Source organism: Nuphar pumila, chromosome 16, assembly GCF_984573655.1.
Source record: "Nuphar pumila chromosome 16, dmNupPumi1.hap1.1, whole genome shotgun sequence".
In the NCBI taxonomy this organism is placed as follows: domain Eukaryota; kingdom Viridiplantae; phylum Streptophyta; class Magnoliopsida; order Nymphaeales; family Nymphaeaceae; genus Nuphar; species Nuphar pumila.
In genome coordinates this window covers 5,553,598-5,571,611 of record NC_143264.1, presented here as the reverse complement: position 1 = coordinate 5,571,611, position 18,014 = coordinate 5,553,598, and the positions used below count along the sequence as shown (strand labels likewise).

General features: G+C 38.6%; 1 protein-coding gene across 1 annotated transcript; it reads right to left on the bottom strand.

The window, feature by feature from the left end:
• Positions 1 to 6,209: 6,209 nt before the first annotated feature.
• Positions 6,210 to 7,494, bottom strand: LOC149812772 (plant viral-response family protein (DUF716)). The gene has a single exon (XM_089991580.1). The coding sequence runs from the start codon at positions 7,407 to 7,409 to the stop codon at positions 6,462 to 6,464; it is 948 nt and encodes a 315-aa protein (XP_089847706.1). The 5' UTR covers positions 7,410 to 7,494; the 3' UTR covers positions 6,210 to 6,461.
• Between the last annotated feature and the right edge of the window lie 10,520 nt (positions 7,495 to 18,014).

Genomic DNA, 18,014 nt, shown 5'->3' with positions numbered 1-18,014 from the left:
AATGACCCCCCCCCCCCCCCAAAAAAAAAAAAAACACAATGAGGCATGATAAAAGCTAGGGATATCCAAATTTGGATCTGTACCCAATTAACTGAATATAGGATTATAAAGGCATTAATAATTATGCCCAAGTAAAAGAGGGAAGGCCAGGCCAAGAGCGTAGGAAAGATTCCCTCTCTAGGAACGGCCTATGATCCATCATTCCTCCACATAGCTGGCCAACCAAATTTTACCATATACTTGTTGCTAGCAATACCAACCTGCTTTTGAGATGGGATCAGGTCAGAGTGTGTTCTGACGGTATTCCCCCACCTCTGGATGCCGTTGATATGAAAATGAACAGCATCCAAAACCTTTAAGAATGGGATGCCCATCACTTGGATGAACCCACTCTTTTTTCCAATGTCGTTCGTATTTCGGATGAATGGCATCGAAATGGTTTTAAATGAATGGCTGACAATGAGTTTGTTCATTGTTTTGATGGGTGTTTAAGATGAATGGCATCCAAGGCGCCTCAGAGGTGCCTCTGACGTGATCCCCTCTCCCTGTTTTTCTGAGAGAGAGAGAGAGAGACTGTGCTGCACATTTTCTGCTGAACCTATTGACCTATTTCAGCTGACCTAGAAAAAGAAGGTAACTTGATACATCAAAACATGGATATAATGAACTATTCCTCTGCAAGACCCTGGCACTCTCTCCACCAAACAGTTTGATTGTTGATGTGTCTGTAACAGGGTTATACATTCCATTTTAGGGCAACCCCACACCTCAAGCACAGTGGAAATGAACTCCAGGAGGCTAACAAACTTTCATATCCTCTTTAGACGTATTCATTGGTTTTGTTAGAAGATTTTGCAGAATTGGCTCAACAAAAGAGGTGTATACTGAGTGACAAGAATCTCACTAAGAATGAATTGTGTTAGTGAGTGGGTGATTATTCTTACCATCTCAGAGGAAGTCCTTTGGAAGCTTTATCAAATGTAAGACTCAAAACTTTCACATCCTTCAGTACTGACCTACAGTGTGTCCCCTGCTAAATAAAATATTATGTCGACTATAATTTTGTATTAAAAAGCCAGAAATATTTTTGGCATGCAAAAAAATGGCTGTTTTTTAGCAAATCTTATAGAGAAAACAAAGCTTCACATCAAACAATTGATCTTCATACAAGATCTAATCTGACCAGAAATATCTTACCTTCTCTGGTAATAATTTTCATAGTATATAAGAAACCATAGTTACAGGAAGCTTCTTGCTACATGGAAAGACTCGTTTCCCCGGAGGCTTGCTTCGGAAGTGGGAAATTCCTTGCTTCCCCTAAAAGAGGGAAAGCTTTGGGAAACCCGCTTCCAAAATATGAGAAACTTGATTCCCTTTAGTGGGAAGCCAGCTTCCTCTTCATTTCCTAAATTGATTCCCTTTTGCTTAGAGTTTTTCTCTCGCTTGTCATTTTCCCCTCAGCTCTTACATTTTTTATATTAGAAAATTATAATTTTTTATAACAGGCTTGCATGTTGGTTTCACATCATTGTATATTTGTGTTCACATCATTTCTTATTTGCTTCTGCTCGCACATCATATTGCTTTTTATGTATTTCCTTTTCATTTCCTATGCACTTACACAATCACGCTTCCCCACTTTTGCTTCACGAATCAATTCTCGTATCCATTTCATTGCCCGGTAACTATGTAAGAAACACCTTAAGCTCAAAAGGCCACAATTCCTAATGAACAAACTCATGACCCATCTATGATTTTCCTTCCATCACTTGAACGCTCACATCTCCCCCCACATTTTCAGTTCACTCCCCAAACATCTTCATTTCATCCCACTTCTAGACTATTAAGTATGACTTCTGCTAAGAACTTCAATCCTCCTAATATCTAGGCCACTAAAAATTGCATAGGGAGATGTCACCAAGTTTTAGAAGCCTATTGTAAGTAAAGGGTTTAGTGAAGATCAGTGTTTGAACTGCCGGAACCTGACCTGTGTGCAGGATTTCCTAGTGATTCCAAAATCAACATCTGTAAAAATATCAAAATTTTATAGACTTAAAAATCATATTTTTTTGTCAAACACAGTCCAAGTGTCAATTCCTAACAAATGGATCATGCTGAATCCAACTATTGGTCACACTTGATCAAAACAACTTGCAAGAATCAGATTCCAGTACTGCTATGATAAAAGGACATGAGTTAGGGGATAAGTGGAACCTGTTAGCAATGAGCTTCATAGGCTTTTTCTTTGTCCAGCTATAGACGGTCCACATTTCACTAAATGAACAGACAAGAAGGTGCAGGTAGCTTCACCACATTATCCATCATTGGGACACAAGCAGAAGAATCTAGGAAAAATGATTATTTTCTAAAAGAAGAAATTAAGGGTTAAGGGAATTTTAAAAAAGAAGGTTTTTTTGCAATAATCAGAAACATTCCCAAGTTTTTAAAATTGAGGAAAAAGCACCTTAGTTTTTCTTCTTTAATCAAAACAGATTTCCATGGGGAAAAATCAAGTTCTCCTCATGAAGTTAGTATGCTAAACTTACAATTTTCCAGGAAGTTCATCTCTCTCTCCCTCACTTTATATAAAACTTTAATCCCATTTCTATGACCTGCACATTTGGATGCCAAATCAATCATTCAACCCGATAGTTATGTAACACCCCAAGGACCTTTTAGTCCGGTTGGTATTACTTTCTAGAGGAAAATCATACAGAGTTCACACAGAGAAAACATGGCTAAATTCTTTTTTTTAAATTCTTTTACCAATAACTCATTTTCTTTCACAATGTTCATCATTCACAACATGAGAAAATAGCAAGTACATGAATATCCAATGATAAGAAAAATAAAAACGACCAAGTACTCTGCTGAAGTAGAAGTAGTCGGTCCCATCCTGCCTATGCTAATGTGCCTAGGACATACAGTTGTAACTATATAAAAGGTGAGTCTACAACCCAGTAAAAAATATTAAGCAAATAAGAACTTTAACTTACAACAGTAGTGGGCTTTAAGCTCTTAGTCGAAATTTAGTTTTCAATATAGAACACAAGTTTGTATATTTTAATTATCCTTCATTTGACTCTCTCAAACACTCACTCAAACCAAACTAAAACACTAGGTCGACTATACCGATCATAGCCGTATATGATCGTAGCAACCCACGTAGAATACCCCAATTGTACATGTTTGTTAGACTATGAACCATACACTCTCAATGATCCCCGAACCACCAGGTACTGTAATAAAGAAAAAAAAAGAAACCTCACTGGTAGCTAGCCGGAAGGTCAGACTAAATCTCAATATCAGCATGGTTCATGCTACATCCTAACCATGATGACTTTCAACTATCCATGATTGTTTAGAGTCTCAACACTGTGTAAATATAACCTTAAGGCATATCTTGAGTTCATACATTGAACCATATTCTCAAACTCGTGTTTCACTCATTTTCTCACGAGTGATATCGTGACATGATCACGACAAATCTTACTCTCAATCTTATAATGGCATTAGGGTTCACACTTATCTCATACTAAGCACGCAACGATATAGAGTCCCTACATCGTTAAATCACCAACGACCCACTCTCCATATTGGCTACAATCTAACCGCGAACCAAGTAGCCCTTTCCACAGGTCACCACTTTCAGGATTTAAAAAGTTATGCATATTAATCTCAATGTAAAAGTCATTCGACATAACTAGAATAAAGGGACTCAAGTCAATTACAATCTCCTCACAATGCATGTTATTTGCAGATTTTAACATACATATACTATCACAAAAACAATATATTTCTAACATGCATGACATATTACGACTAACATAGTATGGAATCATCTCATAATTTCATGCATGATCATTTTATACATATCATGTTCATACTCAAGAGTTATCTTTTTAATCATGCTAATACACAACATCAACAATAACATGCAACGTAAAAAGGTTTATTCACAACTAAAATTACTTATAATATCTCTTACCTCGAATATGAATGTTGTGCTCTAGCCGCAATCGAGTATGAAGAGGCTCTAACAGTAGGATCTGATCATCACACAAGCATGTTCATATCAATACACATAACTTATATTTTGACAAAATTACCAAAATACCTCTCCCGATTTGACTCGTCAGACCTCGATTTGTGTACCCCTGATTTGACTAGAATCAAATGACAAGAAGATTATCTTCTACGATACATGTCCAACGCACCAAACCTTACTCAATTCTGAGTTTGGAATGCAAAGTTATGCCCATTTTACCTAAACGGATCTTGAGTACACACAATGGCACTTTGGTCATTTTGACAGTTATTCTTAAAATTCAAAAATTAATTACAAATTGGATCTAGATCCATTTTAGATCTGGATCCAAAATTATCTTATTGAATCCAGACCCATTTCTGATATGGATTCAGAACTAATCCATCCAATATGAGTTTGATCTTGATCCGCTCTGATCTGGATCCAAACCCAATTCAGATCTGGATCCAGTATTGATCCAAACTAGATCCAGTTCTATTCTAGATCCATATCAATCAGATAAGATCTAGACCCAGATCTAGCTGGATCCATTTTTATTTGGATCGATCCAGACTAACTAGACCAGACTGGATCTAGATTCGGTCTTATCCAGATTAGATTGGATCCAAACTGAGAACCGAGACCCAGTCAGACCCGACTCAGTCTGGTTCACACCCAGATTGGTTCGGTCAGGATCTAGACCCAGATCTATTTAGATCTGGTTTCATTTGGATCAGTCCATACCGATTGGATCAGACTGGATCCAGATTTGGTCTTATCCAGATTAGATCAGATCCAAACTGAGAACAGAGATTGAGTCAGACCCGACTCAGTCTGGTTCACACCCTGACTGTGTTGGTCTGAACTAGTTCGATTTAGATCGGTTCAATCTAAATCGGTTTGGTCCAGACCGATTCAGTCTGAGCAGATTCGATCTAAACCGGTTTGACCCGAAACCTTTAAAAAAAAAACTTACCTAGTTCGGCCAGGGGGCGACCCAGACCAACCCGGTTCGGTCCCATGTAAACAAAAACAACAGGCGAAAGGGGCATCACCCCTTCTGTCTTTCCTCTTCTTCTCAAACACGGAGAGGCCGACCGCCATAGCCGACCATCTCTTTGTTTCTCTCTGTTATAAAGGAATAGGCCACCAACACCGATCTCTCTCTCTCTCTCTCTCTCTCTCTCTCTCTCTCTCTCTCTCTCTCTCTCTCTCTCTCTCTCATGTAGGTTTTTTTTCCCTACTTTTTTTTTCACGTCTCTCTTGTTCGATCAGTGGTAGGTGAGGCGCACCGTGAGGGTTTTTATAGCCCTCAGAGTGGGTGAGGACCTACCCCACCACACACACCACTTTTTTTTTTATTTACTCCGCCATGATGACTTGGTCGGGGGTGGTTTTACAAGTTATAACACATACATTTTCTCAAATAACTTTTTTGTTATAAATGAAGCCTATAAAAATCTAATGAACATGTACATCATATTTAAGTAAGCTCTTGTTCTTGAAATTATAATAAAGCATAAAAAGATGAAGGCATTATGATACCTTCTACAACCAAGAGATGATAGCCTTTATTTACAAGAATTTCAAGCCAAAATTGTTCTGCAAATTATAGAGACAAAAAAAACATAAAATTGTCACAACATTAAGCATGTGAGCCCACAACATTAGAAGCAAGATTGGCAGTTCTTCTCAAGAAGTAGAGCCCGGTAGGTTCCAAATGGTGTAAAGATAGGTGATTACATTATAGTACCACCACTACGTGATAGCACTCCATGAAAATAATAAATATCACAATAAGGTTACAAAAAATCCATTTCTTTGTGAAATTACATAAGAAATATCTAACAGTTCAGTGGTTTTTTTTACTAGTTATACTAAGATAACAAATTAACACAAGGAGTAAAACAAAATATAAACCCTATATTGTTAACTAACATAAAAACTAAGTAAACAAGCACATAGAAAATAAAAATAAATAGAAAGTTTAGCAAAAGCTGAGTATCAATAAATTGTCACAAACTAAACTAAAATACTAAAGAAACAAAAGTATACAACTACATTCAAGCAAAAGAATTAAAGAAGAAATAAACTTATTTTCTTTTTTAATTCAAGAAACAACTAAAGATTAATAATTTACAAAAGGTATCTGCAATTTCCAAAAACATGCAACTAAAAAATATTGCCACAAACTAGGCTTTTTACGAGTACCACCGGAAAACAAAGAACACTCAAAACTGAAACAGATCAATACATCTCAAAGAGTCTGAAAAACAAAAGTAAGATTTACATTTCTCACTAGTCAGAATTCCCATCCAGTGAAAACCATCATTTCCCAAAGATCCAACATACATTATCAGCCTACTCACTGAAAATTCACAAACAACAATTGCCAAAAAAAAACTTTCTTCTTTTTAAAAATGATGAAACAACATTAGTTATTGCTCAAACCGTTGGTCTCTGATGCAGAAACCGGCCGCTGCTTCTCCACTACTATCTCTTCTTGTGCATCTTCCTCGTCCGAGTCCAGCGTGAAATGCACTGGATCCACACTCCCCATCTCCTGCAACTCTTCGTTCCCATCTCTCACACCGATCCGCTTATAACTCCCGTAGCTCTCGTTATTCACCTTCCTTCGCAGCACCGAAAACGCACCCACGGTCAAGATCGTGAGCGCCGCGAGATGCAAATTGAATTGTAGCGTGGCGATGGCTCTGCTCCGGTGGTACTCCGCGTGTCCTTTACATTTGATGGTGTAATTCCCCCTGCTTCTCTCGTGCAGAAAGCATCCGTGTGTGATCCAACTCGTGAAAAATGAGATCCCCATTTGCAGAAACCACGTTCCCTGCAGAATCAAGCCGATCCCGAGCCCCAACGGGGGGAATCGGGAACGCGGGTACGAGATCTCCAGAATGGTGCAGCAGATGCAGATAGCAATAGGCACCAGGAGGAGGCTGAAGTAGCGATTCTCGACCCCGGCAGAGTCCTTCTTCTGGTAATAGAAGACGTAGAATTCTTCGAGGAAGGCGAAGAGGGCGATGAGGTTCGGGACCGAGGCGGGCAACGGGAGGGAATTGGTGAAGAAATCAACGATACCCACTACAGAATAGAGGAGGAAGAGAGAGGAAACGGCGGAGTTCTGGAGTTGGAGGGCGAAGCCAAGGTGGTCCGAAATTTCTAGCGTTTTGAGGGTAAGGACGAAGGAGTTAAGAAGGAAGAGGAAGGAGACGATGGCGATTAGGGTCAGCTCGAGGGAGTAGATGGGTTTCCTCCTCTCTGAGATTGGGGAAGAAGGGGGTGAAATTGATGCCCTAAATGCACGGAAGGACCCGATTGCTATGAATCCTAACCCACCAAGGAAGGTTGTCATGAAGGAACCCATTACTTCCTCTTCTTCTCTGAGACCCTAACCCTAATTCTGAATGTAGTCAGCAACTCCCATCTTTGAGTTCTGTCCCAATGAAGGAGGAGGTCATCGAGTTGACCTTTTGAAACTGGATGTTTTCCATCAATCATATTTGTCATATAGTTTGTGTGGGGCTATGCTTTCTGCATGGCAAGTGGGTCCCACTTAGTGGGTCCCCCCAAGTCATGATCTCATTACCAGTTAGGGTTAGGGTTTGGTAACAAAAAAAAAGGGGTCCGATTAACTGTCCAAATCCAACTCATGAAGTCCAATTAACGCACCGACTCAGTAGGGATTCAAAAAGATCGGATCCGGATGAGTTAAATACATAGGAATGTCTCATCTGAATCAAATTGGAACAGCAAAAAATCATAAAACTTTTATACTGAATCCAGTCCGTTTGCACCCCTAGCAGCCAGGCATGGTTTATTGGATTTCATTCAAAAGCAGAATCTTCCCCAAGTTTCAATTGATATATGCATTTTTTTCAACTTAAAAAAACATTAAATTTTTTTATTTTGATAGGTGTTAAGTAGGACTGATTCATGTAATTTTTGTAGGACCTGGGTATGGTTTTTTCTATGATAGATTCAGTCAGAATCAGGTCTGACTGAAGGTCCCAACCAATGTTGTTAATGTCATTGTGAATCAGCCTGAATTGGCCGTATGTATTGGTTCAAAATCGACGGCTCATTTTTGAAAAATACATAAAATGATTAAAAATATTTTTAAATATTTTAAATATTTTACTGACACGTGCCAAATCATAATTGAAAACCGGTTTGAAAATCGATTCAGGGCGGGTAACGGATACTGACAACTTTGGTCCCAATCATTGACACCCCTACAAGCCAAACAAAGCCTATTATAAGGCTACTTCAAAATGCTCTTCGTGAATTGTACGAACTAGCTTATCAGGAACCTAAAATGAATGAGCTTTCTCAAGCTGCATTTTTAACCGTGTGCATGTGCCCGAGGGCTCCCCTCAATTGGTTGGGTTCGATCTTGAAGGTCACTAAGGGCAAGGGCACGTTTGATGTGCTGTTCTCGTTGAGAACAGAGATTTTTAACAAACGTTGGACACGGCGGATGGCGTTCCGCATGCCCGCCGCGTCCATTATAGTGTGTAATTTTTTATCCACCTCCCCCTGTTACAAAACGAACAAGAACGAAGGGGACGAAAAAAAAAACATCGACGGGCATACTGCACCCGTCGATGCGTACGATGCGTCTCTCTCTCTCTCTCTCTCTCTCTCTCTCTCTCTCTCTCTCTCTCTCTCCTTCGAAGTTCCTCCCCTCTCCCTGCGACCTTGTGAACCTATCATCGCGCAATTCTAACCATGAACCTCTCCCTCTCCTGCATGCTGCCATCCTAGTCAGGGTAGCTTCATCCCTACGATCATGGTCGGAAGAAGAAGCACGCCTCGACATCAAATTAGGGCTTCTGTGTTCCCGCGTAACCGCTCACGGCATCCTTCTGAAGGTGTCATTGTTTAATTCTCTTCGTCAAGAATATTCTCCATTGCACTTCGAATCCATGAGGATCGACTGAATTATCGTCGATTGCTCGCTGTTTTCTTTTTCGATTCTCAAGATTGAGGCCCACAGAGTTTATTTTGACCTAAAATTCAGGTTTCTTGGCTCATTCTTTATTGTTTTTTTAGTTTTTTCTTTCTTTTTTGTGCTTTCTTGTTTGGAAGAGGTGTTTGTAGTTTTAGTGGCTTTGCCTATTAATTTTGAGGTTTGGTGGAATTCAAGGGAAAATGATCGGTTACAAAGATCTAGTTACTCAGTCGCGGTGAGGAAGAAGAAAAGCATTGTGTTGCTTGATCCGGAGGTGTGTTGAAATTTGATTTTGTTAGATTTTTGGGTTGTCTATATGGTGTTGTCGATTGGAGATCGTTATGTTGGGTTTTCCTCTTTTGTGGGATCCATTGGTTCGATGCACATTCAGTATTGCTGCAGAATTTCAAGCACGATGCATGATCTTCTTGAGGACGATTTTCGTATTCTCTGGATAACGATTTGTAGAAGTCCTCTCAGCTGAATGACGATTCAGCTATTCAGAGATTGGGGATTAGTGATTTGTCGATAACAATTTAGCGAAGATTGCTTTAACCTAAATAGCGATTTGCAGTATCGCTGGATAGCGATTTGTGGTATCACTGCATAGTGATTTGTGGTATCGTTGCATAGCGATTGTAGTAGTCACTGGATAGCGATTTGTGGTATCGCTGCATAGCGATTTGTAGTATCGTTGCATAGCGATTTGTAGTAGTCACTAGATAGCGATTTATGGTATCGCAGCATAGTGATTTGTGGTATCGTTGCATAGCGATTTGTAGTAGTCGTTGGATAGCGATTTGTGACTTTAAGTGGATAGCGATTTGTGCTAATGCACTTCAGACGCATTGTAAGTTGTGCAAGACGTTTAGTCTTTCACATTAAATGAGGGTCACGTCCTCTATTTAAAGGATGGATGAGAGAGCAAAATAAGGAGCAGAAAAGAGCCAAAAGGTGTGAGAAACCTTTTTAGGGTACCGAAAGGGTGTGGAGTGAACAAAAGCAAGAAGTGTTGCTACACTTCTTTCAAGACAACTTCGTCAAGCTGGTTCTTCAGATCATTCGTTCTTTGTTCCTCAGTGAGGTATATCATTCTATTCTTTTCGTTACACCTAGTGTGTTTGTAAGGCTTGTGCCTTTTGGCCACTCTGTAATCTTTGTTGGAAGAAAGTGGAAGTTGTTGACCCATTGGTCGTCGTGGGTGTACCTCAGTTGAAAGGGAACCACGTAAATTGTTGTGTGTTGTTTTGTTTTTGTTGTTGGTTTGTTTTGGTTTTATTTCTTCCACTATCATTGCATTATTGTTTCTATCGATTTACACTTGTAGGGAGACCCGGTACGTCCGGTTTAACCCCAATATCTGGTATCAAAGCTTTAGTTCATATATTTGTGTGTAAAGTCATGGAGAACAACGTCGATCGTATGATCAGTTTGAATGGCATAAACTGGATTACCTGAAAAACAAAGATGGAAGACCTCTTGATTTGTAAAGATTTAAATGGACCCATAGAGGGTGTCAACGGCAAACCAGAAGAGATGAAAGATGACGAATAGAGAAAGCTAGACCGAAAGGCAATCGGTTTCATTTGGCAATTGATAGATAATAGTGTCTTTCATCATATATCCATAGAAACTTTGGCGCATGGTCTTTGGACCAAACTGGAAAGTCTTTATGATAAAAAGATGACAGTGAATAAGGCATTTCTATTTCAAAAGCTTGTAAACCTCAAGTATAAAGAGAGTGGCTCTATTGCAGAGCATTTGAATGAGATCAAAAGCATTGTGAATCAGTTAACCACTATGAAAATCGCTTTTGATGATAAGTTACAAGCCTTGTTGCTCTTTAATTCCCTTCTTGAGAGTTGGGAAACCTTGATGGTCACAGTCAGTAACTCTGCACCTGATGAAACAGTAACAATGAGCCAAGTTACCAGTAGTCTTCTGAATAAAGAGACAAGAAAAAAGTCATCAGGTCCTTCTACATCTAAGGCACTTATGATTGAAAATCGGGAGAGAAGTAGAAGTAAGAGCAAAACTCTGCAATACCGTGGCAAATCCAGAGCACACTTACACTCGAGCTCAAAGAAAGACGTCAAGTGTTATTATTGCCACAAGAAGGGCATATGAAGCGGGAGTGTAGGAAGTTCAAGTTCAATGAGCAGAGAAAAGAGAAGAGCTCAGAAGAAAAGTAGAGTGCCACAACCGTAGTCACAGATGGAGAGCTCATGGTTATCTGTTATGGCACTAGCATCAATCTGATCGGTCAAGAGACTGATTGGGTTATTGACTCTAAAGCTTCATTTCATGTTACCTCACGGGCTGATTTCTTCACTTCCTACTCGCAAGGTGACTTCGAAAATGTCTGAATGGGAAATGAAGATGTGTCGAGGATTGTTGGCATTAGCGACATTTGCTTGAAAACAAACGTTGACTATAAATTATTGCGGAAAGATGTGAGGCATGTACCAGACATCCGACTGAATCTGATCATTGTCGGAAAGTTGGATGATGAGGGCTACAACAACACCTTTAGTGATGGAAGGTGAAAGTTAACCAAAGGTTTCTTGGTGGTAGCAAGAGGAACTAAGACCTGATCCTTCTACACTTTGCAAGCGAAGACCTACAAGAGTGTTGTGAATGTTGTGGAGACTGACTCGTCCATAGAGATATGGCATAAAAGGCTCAGGCATATGAGCAAAAAGGGACTGCAAGTCCTAGTTAAGAAAGAGCTCCTGACGGGTGCAGCAGGTACATCTTTGGAACCTTGTGTTCATTGCTTCCATGGTAAACAGAACAGAGTTTCTTTCCATAGAAGCATTGCATCTAGAAAATCTCATATTCTAGATCTTGTACATTCTGATGTCTGTGGACCTTTGAAGGTTAAGACACTTGGTGGTAAATTGTACTTTGTGACTTTCATTGATGATCACACTAAGAAAGTTTGGGCTTATATACTAAGAACTAAAGACCAAGTTCTAGATGTATTCAAGCATTTTCAGGCCATGACTGAAAGAAAAACTGGCAGGCAGTTGAAGTGTGTTCGCTCGAATAATGGTGGCAAATACATTGGGCCATTTAATCAGTATTGTACCAATCATGGCATCAAGCATGAAAGGACTGTGAGGATGACACCTTAATAGAATGGGGTTGCTGAGAGAATGAATCGCACCATCCTCGAGAAAGTCAGATGTTTGTTGTTACACTCTAAATTGCCAAGATCTTTCTAGGGTGAGGCAATAAGGACAGCAGTCGATCTTATCAACTTGTCTCCTTCTATTCCCTTGAAGGGAGATGTTTCAGAGAAAGTTTGGACAGGGAAAGAACCTTCCTATGGACACTTAAGAGTGTTCGACTGCACAACTTTTGTTCATGTTCCGAAGAAAGAGAGGTCCAAGCTTGATCCAAAAACCAAGCAGTGCATATTTCTTGGTTATGAACATAAAGAATTTGGCTTCAGACTCTATGACCCTATTGATAAAAATGTGGTCAGAAGTTGAGATGTTGTCTTCTTGGAAGATCAGACCATTGAAGACATTGGTAAGTCTGAGCCATCAAAGTCCATTAAAGGTGATCTTGTTGACTTAGATCCCCTTGATGCATCGGTTGTTTGTGATTTTATGGAGGAGATGTCACCTCCTCACAATGATGCAGAGGAAGAATATGATGAGACAGAAATTGAGAGGGAGCCAACACCCCAAGAGTCACTTCCTCATACTCTGATAAGGAGGTCTACTAAAGAGAAACAACCATCAAGGAAATACTCATCGAATGAGTATGTGATGAATACAGATCAAGGTGAGCCAAAAACTTTTGAAGAAGTTTTGGAGAACGAAAACCAAACTGACTGGCTTAAGGCAATGAAAGAGAAAATGAATTCATTGCATGAGAATCACACCTTTGATCTAGTAAAGACACCTAAAGGGAAGAAGGTGTTGAAGAACAAGTGGGTCTTCAGGCATAAGATTGATGGGATCAACTCTTAACCTAGATACAAGACTCGACTTGTAGTGAAAGGTTTTGCTCAGAAGAAGAGAGTTGATTTTGATGAAATCTTCTCACCAGTTGTAAGGATGTCCTCCATCTAAACTGTGCTCGGTATAGCTGCAAGCATGAATTTGAGAGTTGATCAGCCTGATGTGAAGACTACATTTCTGCATAGTGACTTGGAAGAAGAAATTTATATGGAGCAACATGAGTGCTTCATTGACAACGGTAAAGAGCACCTAGTCTGCAAGCTGAAGAAGAGCTTGTATGGATTGAAGCAAGCACCAAGACAGTGGTATAAGAAGTTTGATTCCTTTATGACTGAGCATGGATATTCAAGAACCTCCACAGACCATTGTGTGTTTGTGAAAAAAAATTTAAATGGTAATTTTACCATTCTCTTGCTTTATGTAGATGATATGCTGATTGTGGGCCAAGACATCAGCAGGATAAACAAATTAAAGTTAGAGTTGAGTGAGACCTTTGTCATGAAGAATTTAGGTCCAGCAAAGCAGATTCTTGGGATGAGAGTCATTCATGACAGATCATATGGGATGATCTGGTTATCGCAAGAGAATTATATCAGAAAGGTTCTTAAGAGGTTCAATATGAACAAAGCAAAGCCTGTTAATTGTTCACTTGCAAGCCATTTCAAACTTAGCTCAAGTCAATATTCTGCAATTGATGAATAAGAATTGAGATGCAGAAAATTCCCTATGCTTCAGTAGTAGGTTCATTGATGTATGCTATGGTCTATACTCAACCAGACATAGCTCATGTTGTTGGAGTTGTTAGTCGATTTCTGTCAAATCCAGGGAAGGAACATTGGGCAGCAGTGAAATGGATTCTGAGGTATCTTCAGGGCACTTCAAAGTTGAGCCTGTGTTTTAGAAATGGTGAACATATTCTTGATGGGTTCACAGATTCTGATATGACTGGTGATGTAAACAGTAGAAAGTCTACTTTTGGGTATTTGATTACTTTTGTTAAAGGAGCAGTTGCATGGCAGTCAAAATTACAGAAATGTATAGCTCTCTCCACTACAGAAGATGAGTTCATCGCTATTACAAAAGCCAGTAAGGAATTGTTGTGGTTGAAGAAATTCTTGCAAGAGTTGGGCTTGAAGCAAAAAGTGTATGTTCTTTATTGTGATAGCTAGAGTGTGATTTACTTGAGTAAGAATTCCTTGTTTCATTCAAGATCAAAACATATCCATGTTCGATACCACTTGATTTGAGATGTCTTGAATGAAAAATTGTTGCAACTAGAGAAAGTGCATACTGATGACAATACATCAGATATGTTGACCAAGTCATTGCCCAAGGACAAGCATGAGAAGTGTTGATTCCTTGCAGGAATGGAAGAAGCTTCCACAGAAGTTGGGAAGGAGGAGAATTGTTGGGTTTTCCTCCTTTGTGGGATCTATTGGTTCGATGCACATTCAGTATCGCTGCAGAATTCCAAGCATGATGCATGATCTTCTTGAGGAAGATTTTCGTATTCGCTGGATAGCGATTTGTAGATGTCCTCTCAGTTGAATGATGATTCAGTTGTTCAGAGTTTGAGGATCAATGATTTGTCGATAACGATTTGGCGAAGAGTGCTTTAACCTAAATAGCGATTTGCAGTATCGTTGGATAGCGATTTGTGGTATCACTGCATAATGATTTGTGGTATAGTTGTATAGCGATTTGTAGTAGTCGCTGGATAGCGATTTATGGTATCATTGCATAGCGATTTGTAGTAGTCATTGGATAGCGATTTGTGCCTTCAGGTGGATAGCAATTTGTATTAATGCGCTTCAGGCGCATTGTAAGTTGTGCAAAACGTTTAGTCTTCCACATTAAATGTGGGTCTCATCCTCTATTTAAGGGATGTATGAGAGAGCAAAATAAGAAGCAGAAGAGAGCGAAAAGGTGTGAGAAACCTTTTTAGGGCACCGAAAGGGTGTGGAGTGAACAAAAGCAAGAAGTGTTGTTACACTTCTTTCAGGACAGCTTTGTCAAGTTGGTTCTTCAGATCATTCGTTCTTTGTTCCTCAGTGAGGTATATCCTCTTGTTCTTTTCGTTACACCCAGTGTGTTTGTAAGGCTTATGCCTTTTGGCCACTCTGTAATCTTTGTTGGAAGAAAGTGGAAGTTGTTGACCCATTGGTCGTTGTGGACGTACCTCAGTTGAGAGGGAACCACGTAAATCGTTGTGTGTTATTTTGTTTTCGTTGTTGGTTTGTTTTGGTTTTATTTCTTCTACTATCATTGCATTATTGTTTTCATCGATTCACACTTGTGGAGAGATCTGGTACGTCCGGTTTAACACCAACGCGTTATGCATCTTACTATTTGTAGTCTTGTTTCGATTTTGTTAGCCAGTTCATGCTTCAAGCTTGTAGTCTTATTCTTTTTTTTTTTTAATATTATTTTTTATAAGTCTTAGTGTTTTTGTTGATTTTGAGTAAAGTATGACACGAGGGAAATCTCTTTCATTGTTTATCATGCCTTTCTTTCAATAATTCAATAAAGTGAAGCCTGAAAAACTGATAAGAAGGTTTTTGTGTAAATTACAGGGGATTTCATTGCATAATGCTCTTGAAAATATATTGGGAGAAAGGCAGCCTGGAAGGAGGGTGATGGATTCATTCCTTCACGTAATTCTTGGTCATTGCCAAGTGTGCATTAGTGATATAGTTTTCCAGATACATATTTCCATCAATTATGGACAACCTTTGGGAAGTAATGCTTGGAAAGAACTTCATTCTCTTTGCATAAGCATTAGCGAATTTAGTGTAAGGGGTCAGCTTAGTGGGTACTGCAAACTGCTTAACACCATTGTTGAGTTGCTTATCATGGATAGGGATGTGACCCATTTGGTTTTCAATTTCAAAGATTTGTATGTTAAGTTGAAAGCAAGATACCAGTCACCATGCCAGCTGTATTTTTTCAATCGAGAGTCTATCACTAACTGTTGGAATGAAAAAACTTCAGCCTTTACACTTTGAGGTTGATATCCCAAAAGTTGATATCGGGCTTTCACATGTAGGCCTTTCTGTCATTATTCTTGTGCATGAAATGCTAAATACATAGAGCAGCATAATGCTGTCATTAGAATATGGTGGACTTCTATCTGAAGATGTTTAAGCTGCTAGAAGTGGTAAGGTATTGTGAAAGAGGAAAGGGTCTTTAGTCCTAATGTGCTGCCATTTTGTGGATCTTACAATTTCACCACTCGCTAAGTGTTCGGTGAAATGCCTATGTGAGATCGAATTTCAGAATTGAATGTGGTTTCCAACAGAGTTTCAAAAAGATTTTTAAATATCGTATATGCATGTTTGAAACTGTTTTTTTAAACAGGTTTTCTTACATGTTATAGATATATTATTGATTTTGTAGTTTACATCATGAACATGCACTTGAGAATGCGTGAAAGTGCGTAGTTAACCATGTTAACACGCATATCACGGGTGCGATCTTTGCACGTACACGTGCATAGTTTATGTTAGCAAATGGAATGTGCTTAGATGAATTTAATAGTTTAGTAGAAATAGTAAAAATGCTTAGAGTTATATATATATATATTACACTGTACTGATTTAATTACAGGTACAAAAAAAATAAATGATACTTATTGCTAAGTATCGCTTGCAGTTAGAAAAGCCATGGACATTGAAAACAATGTAAATTGCAAATTGGGTGTTTACCTATAGTAGGTATGTGGTGCAAATGCATAACACCATGAATTTATTTTTATTGTATGCAACATTTTCCTACTCACACATGCCACTTAGTTGTGGATATCTAAGACTGTTGTGATTGTAGTTCGGAGATCATGCTGAGCATGATTTGAATATATAAGAATAAAAGTGTGTGTATGCCACATCATTATATGCATACACGTCACTTACTTGTGAATATTTAGGACTGTTGTGGTTGTAATTCGGAGATCATGTTGATCATGATTTGAATGTATGAGAATATAAGTATTTTTCTTGATGTGGTTCAGGAGATCATGCTAGTCATGATTTTAAATAGTGGAATATGAAGTGTGTTTGTCGCAGATACATGTTTGAGCATGCATTGTGTGAAATGTATGTTACATAAATTGATATGTTTGACATGACTATAATGAATGTTAGTGTAAAATAATAATTGTATAAAGCATGTCATATATGTAAATTATGTATCATAAGTTTCTCTAACTTTTTTAAGACTTTGAGGTAATCCAAAAATGTTGACCTTGTAAAAATTTTAATCACTTTTTTTTGATAAATGAGCACAATGTAGAATAGTTTTTGAAAAAACATATTTTGGGCCAAAAACCAATTTAATATCCATATTCGGGTCAAAAATCCATATTTGGGGCAAAATCCAATTAGACATCTATATTCGTGGCAAATATCAATTTCAAGATCCATATTCAAGGTAAAAATCTAATTTGAGATCCATATTCGAGGCAAAAATCCAATTTGAGATCCCCATCCAGAGCAAAAATTTATATTCAGAACAAAAATCTCATTCTAGATCCATATTCGAGATAAAAATCCAATTCAAGATCCATATTCGAGGCAAAAATCTAATTTGAGATCCATATTCAGAGCAAAATTTCATATTCGAGGCAAAAATCTCATTCGAGATCTATATTCGGGGCAAAAATCCAATTCCAAATCCATATTTAAGGCAAAAATTCATGATTTTTGGATAGAATTGCGTAATTGGATTCATATTCAGGCAAAAAACCATAATAAACTTGTTAAAACATGTAAAATGGTGAACGGATCGTGTCATACGAACCAAAATGAAGTAATTTGACCCATTATCCATGACTATCCAAGTTGCCCCGTATATTGTCATCAAACAACGAACATCTAGAACATAGCATTTGAGTACTATCCAAACAAACGTTGGACTTGAAACAGTTATTACAGAATGAACATAACCATTGTTCAATTCCGTTCTTTTTTTTTTTCATTTTACCCAAACCTGGACAAGCCATCAAACATGCTCTAAGAGACGGATGGTCACAAGTTTGAAACCAACAGGT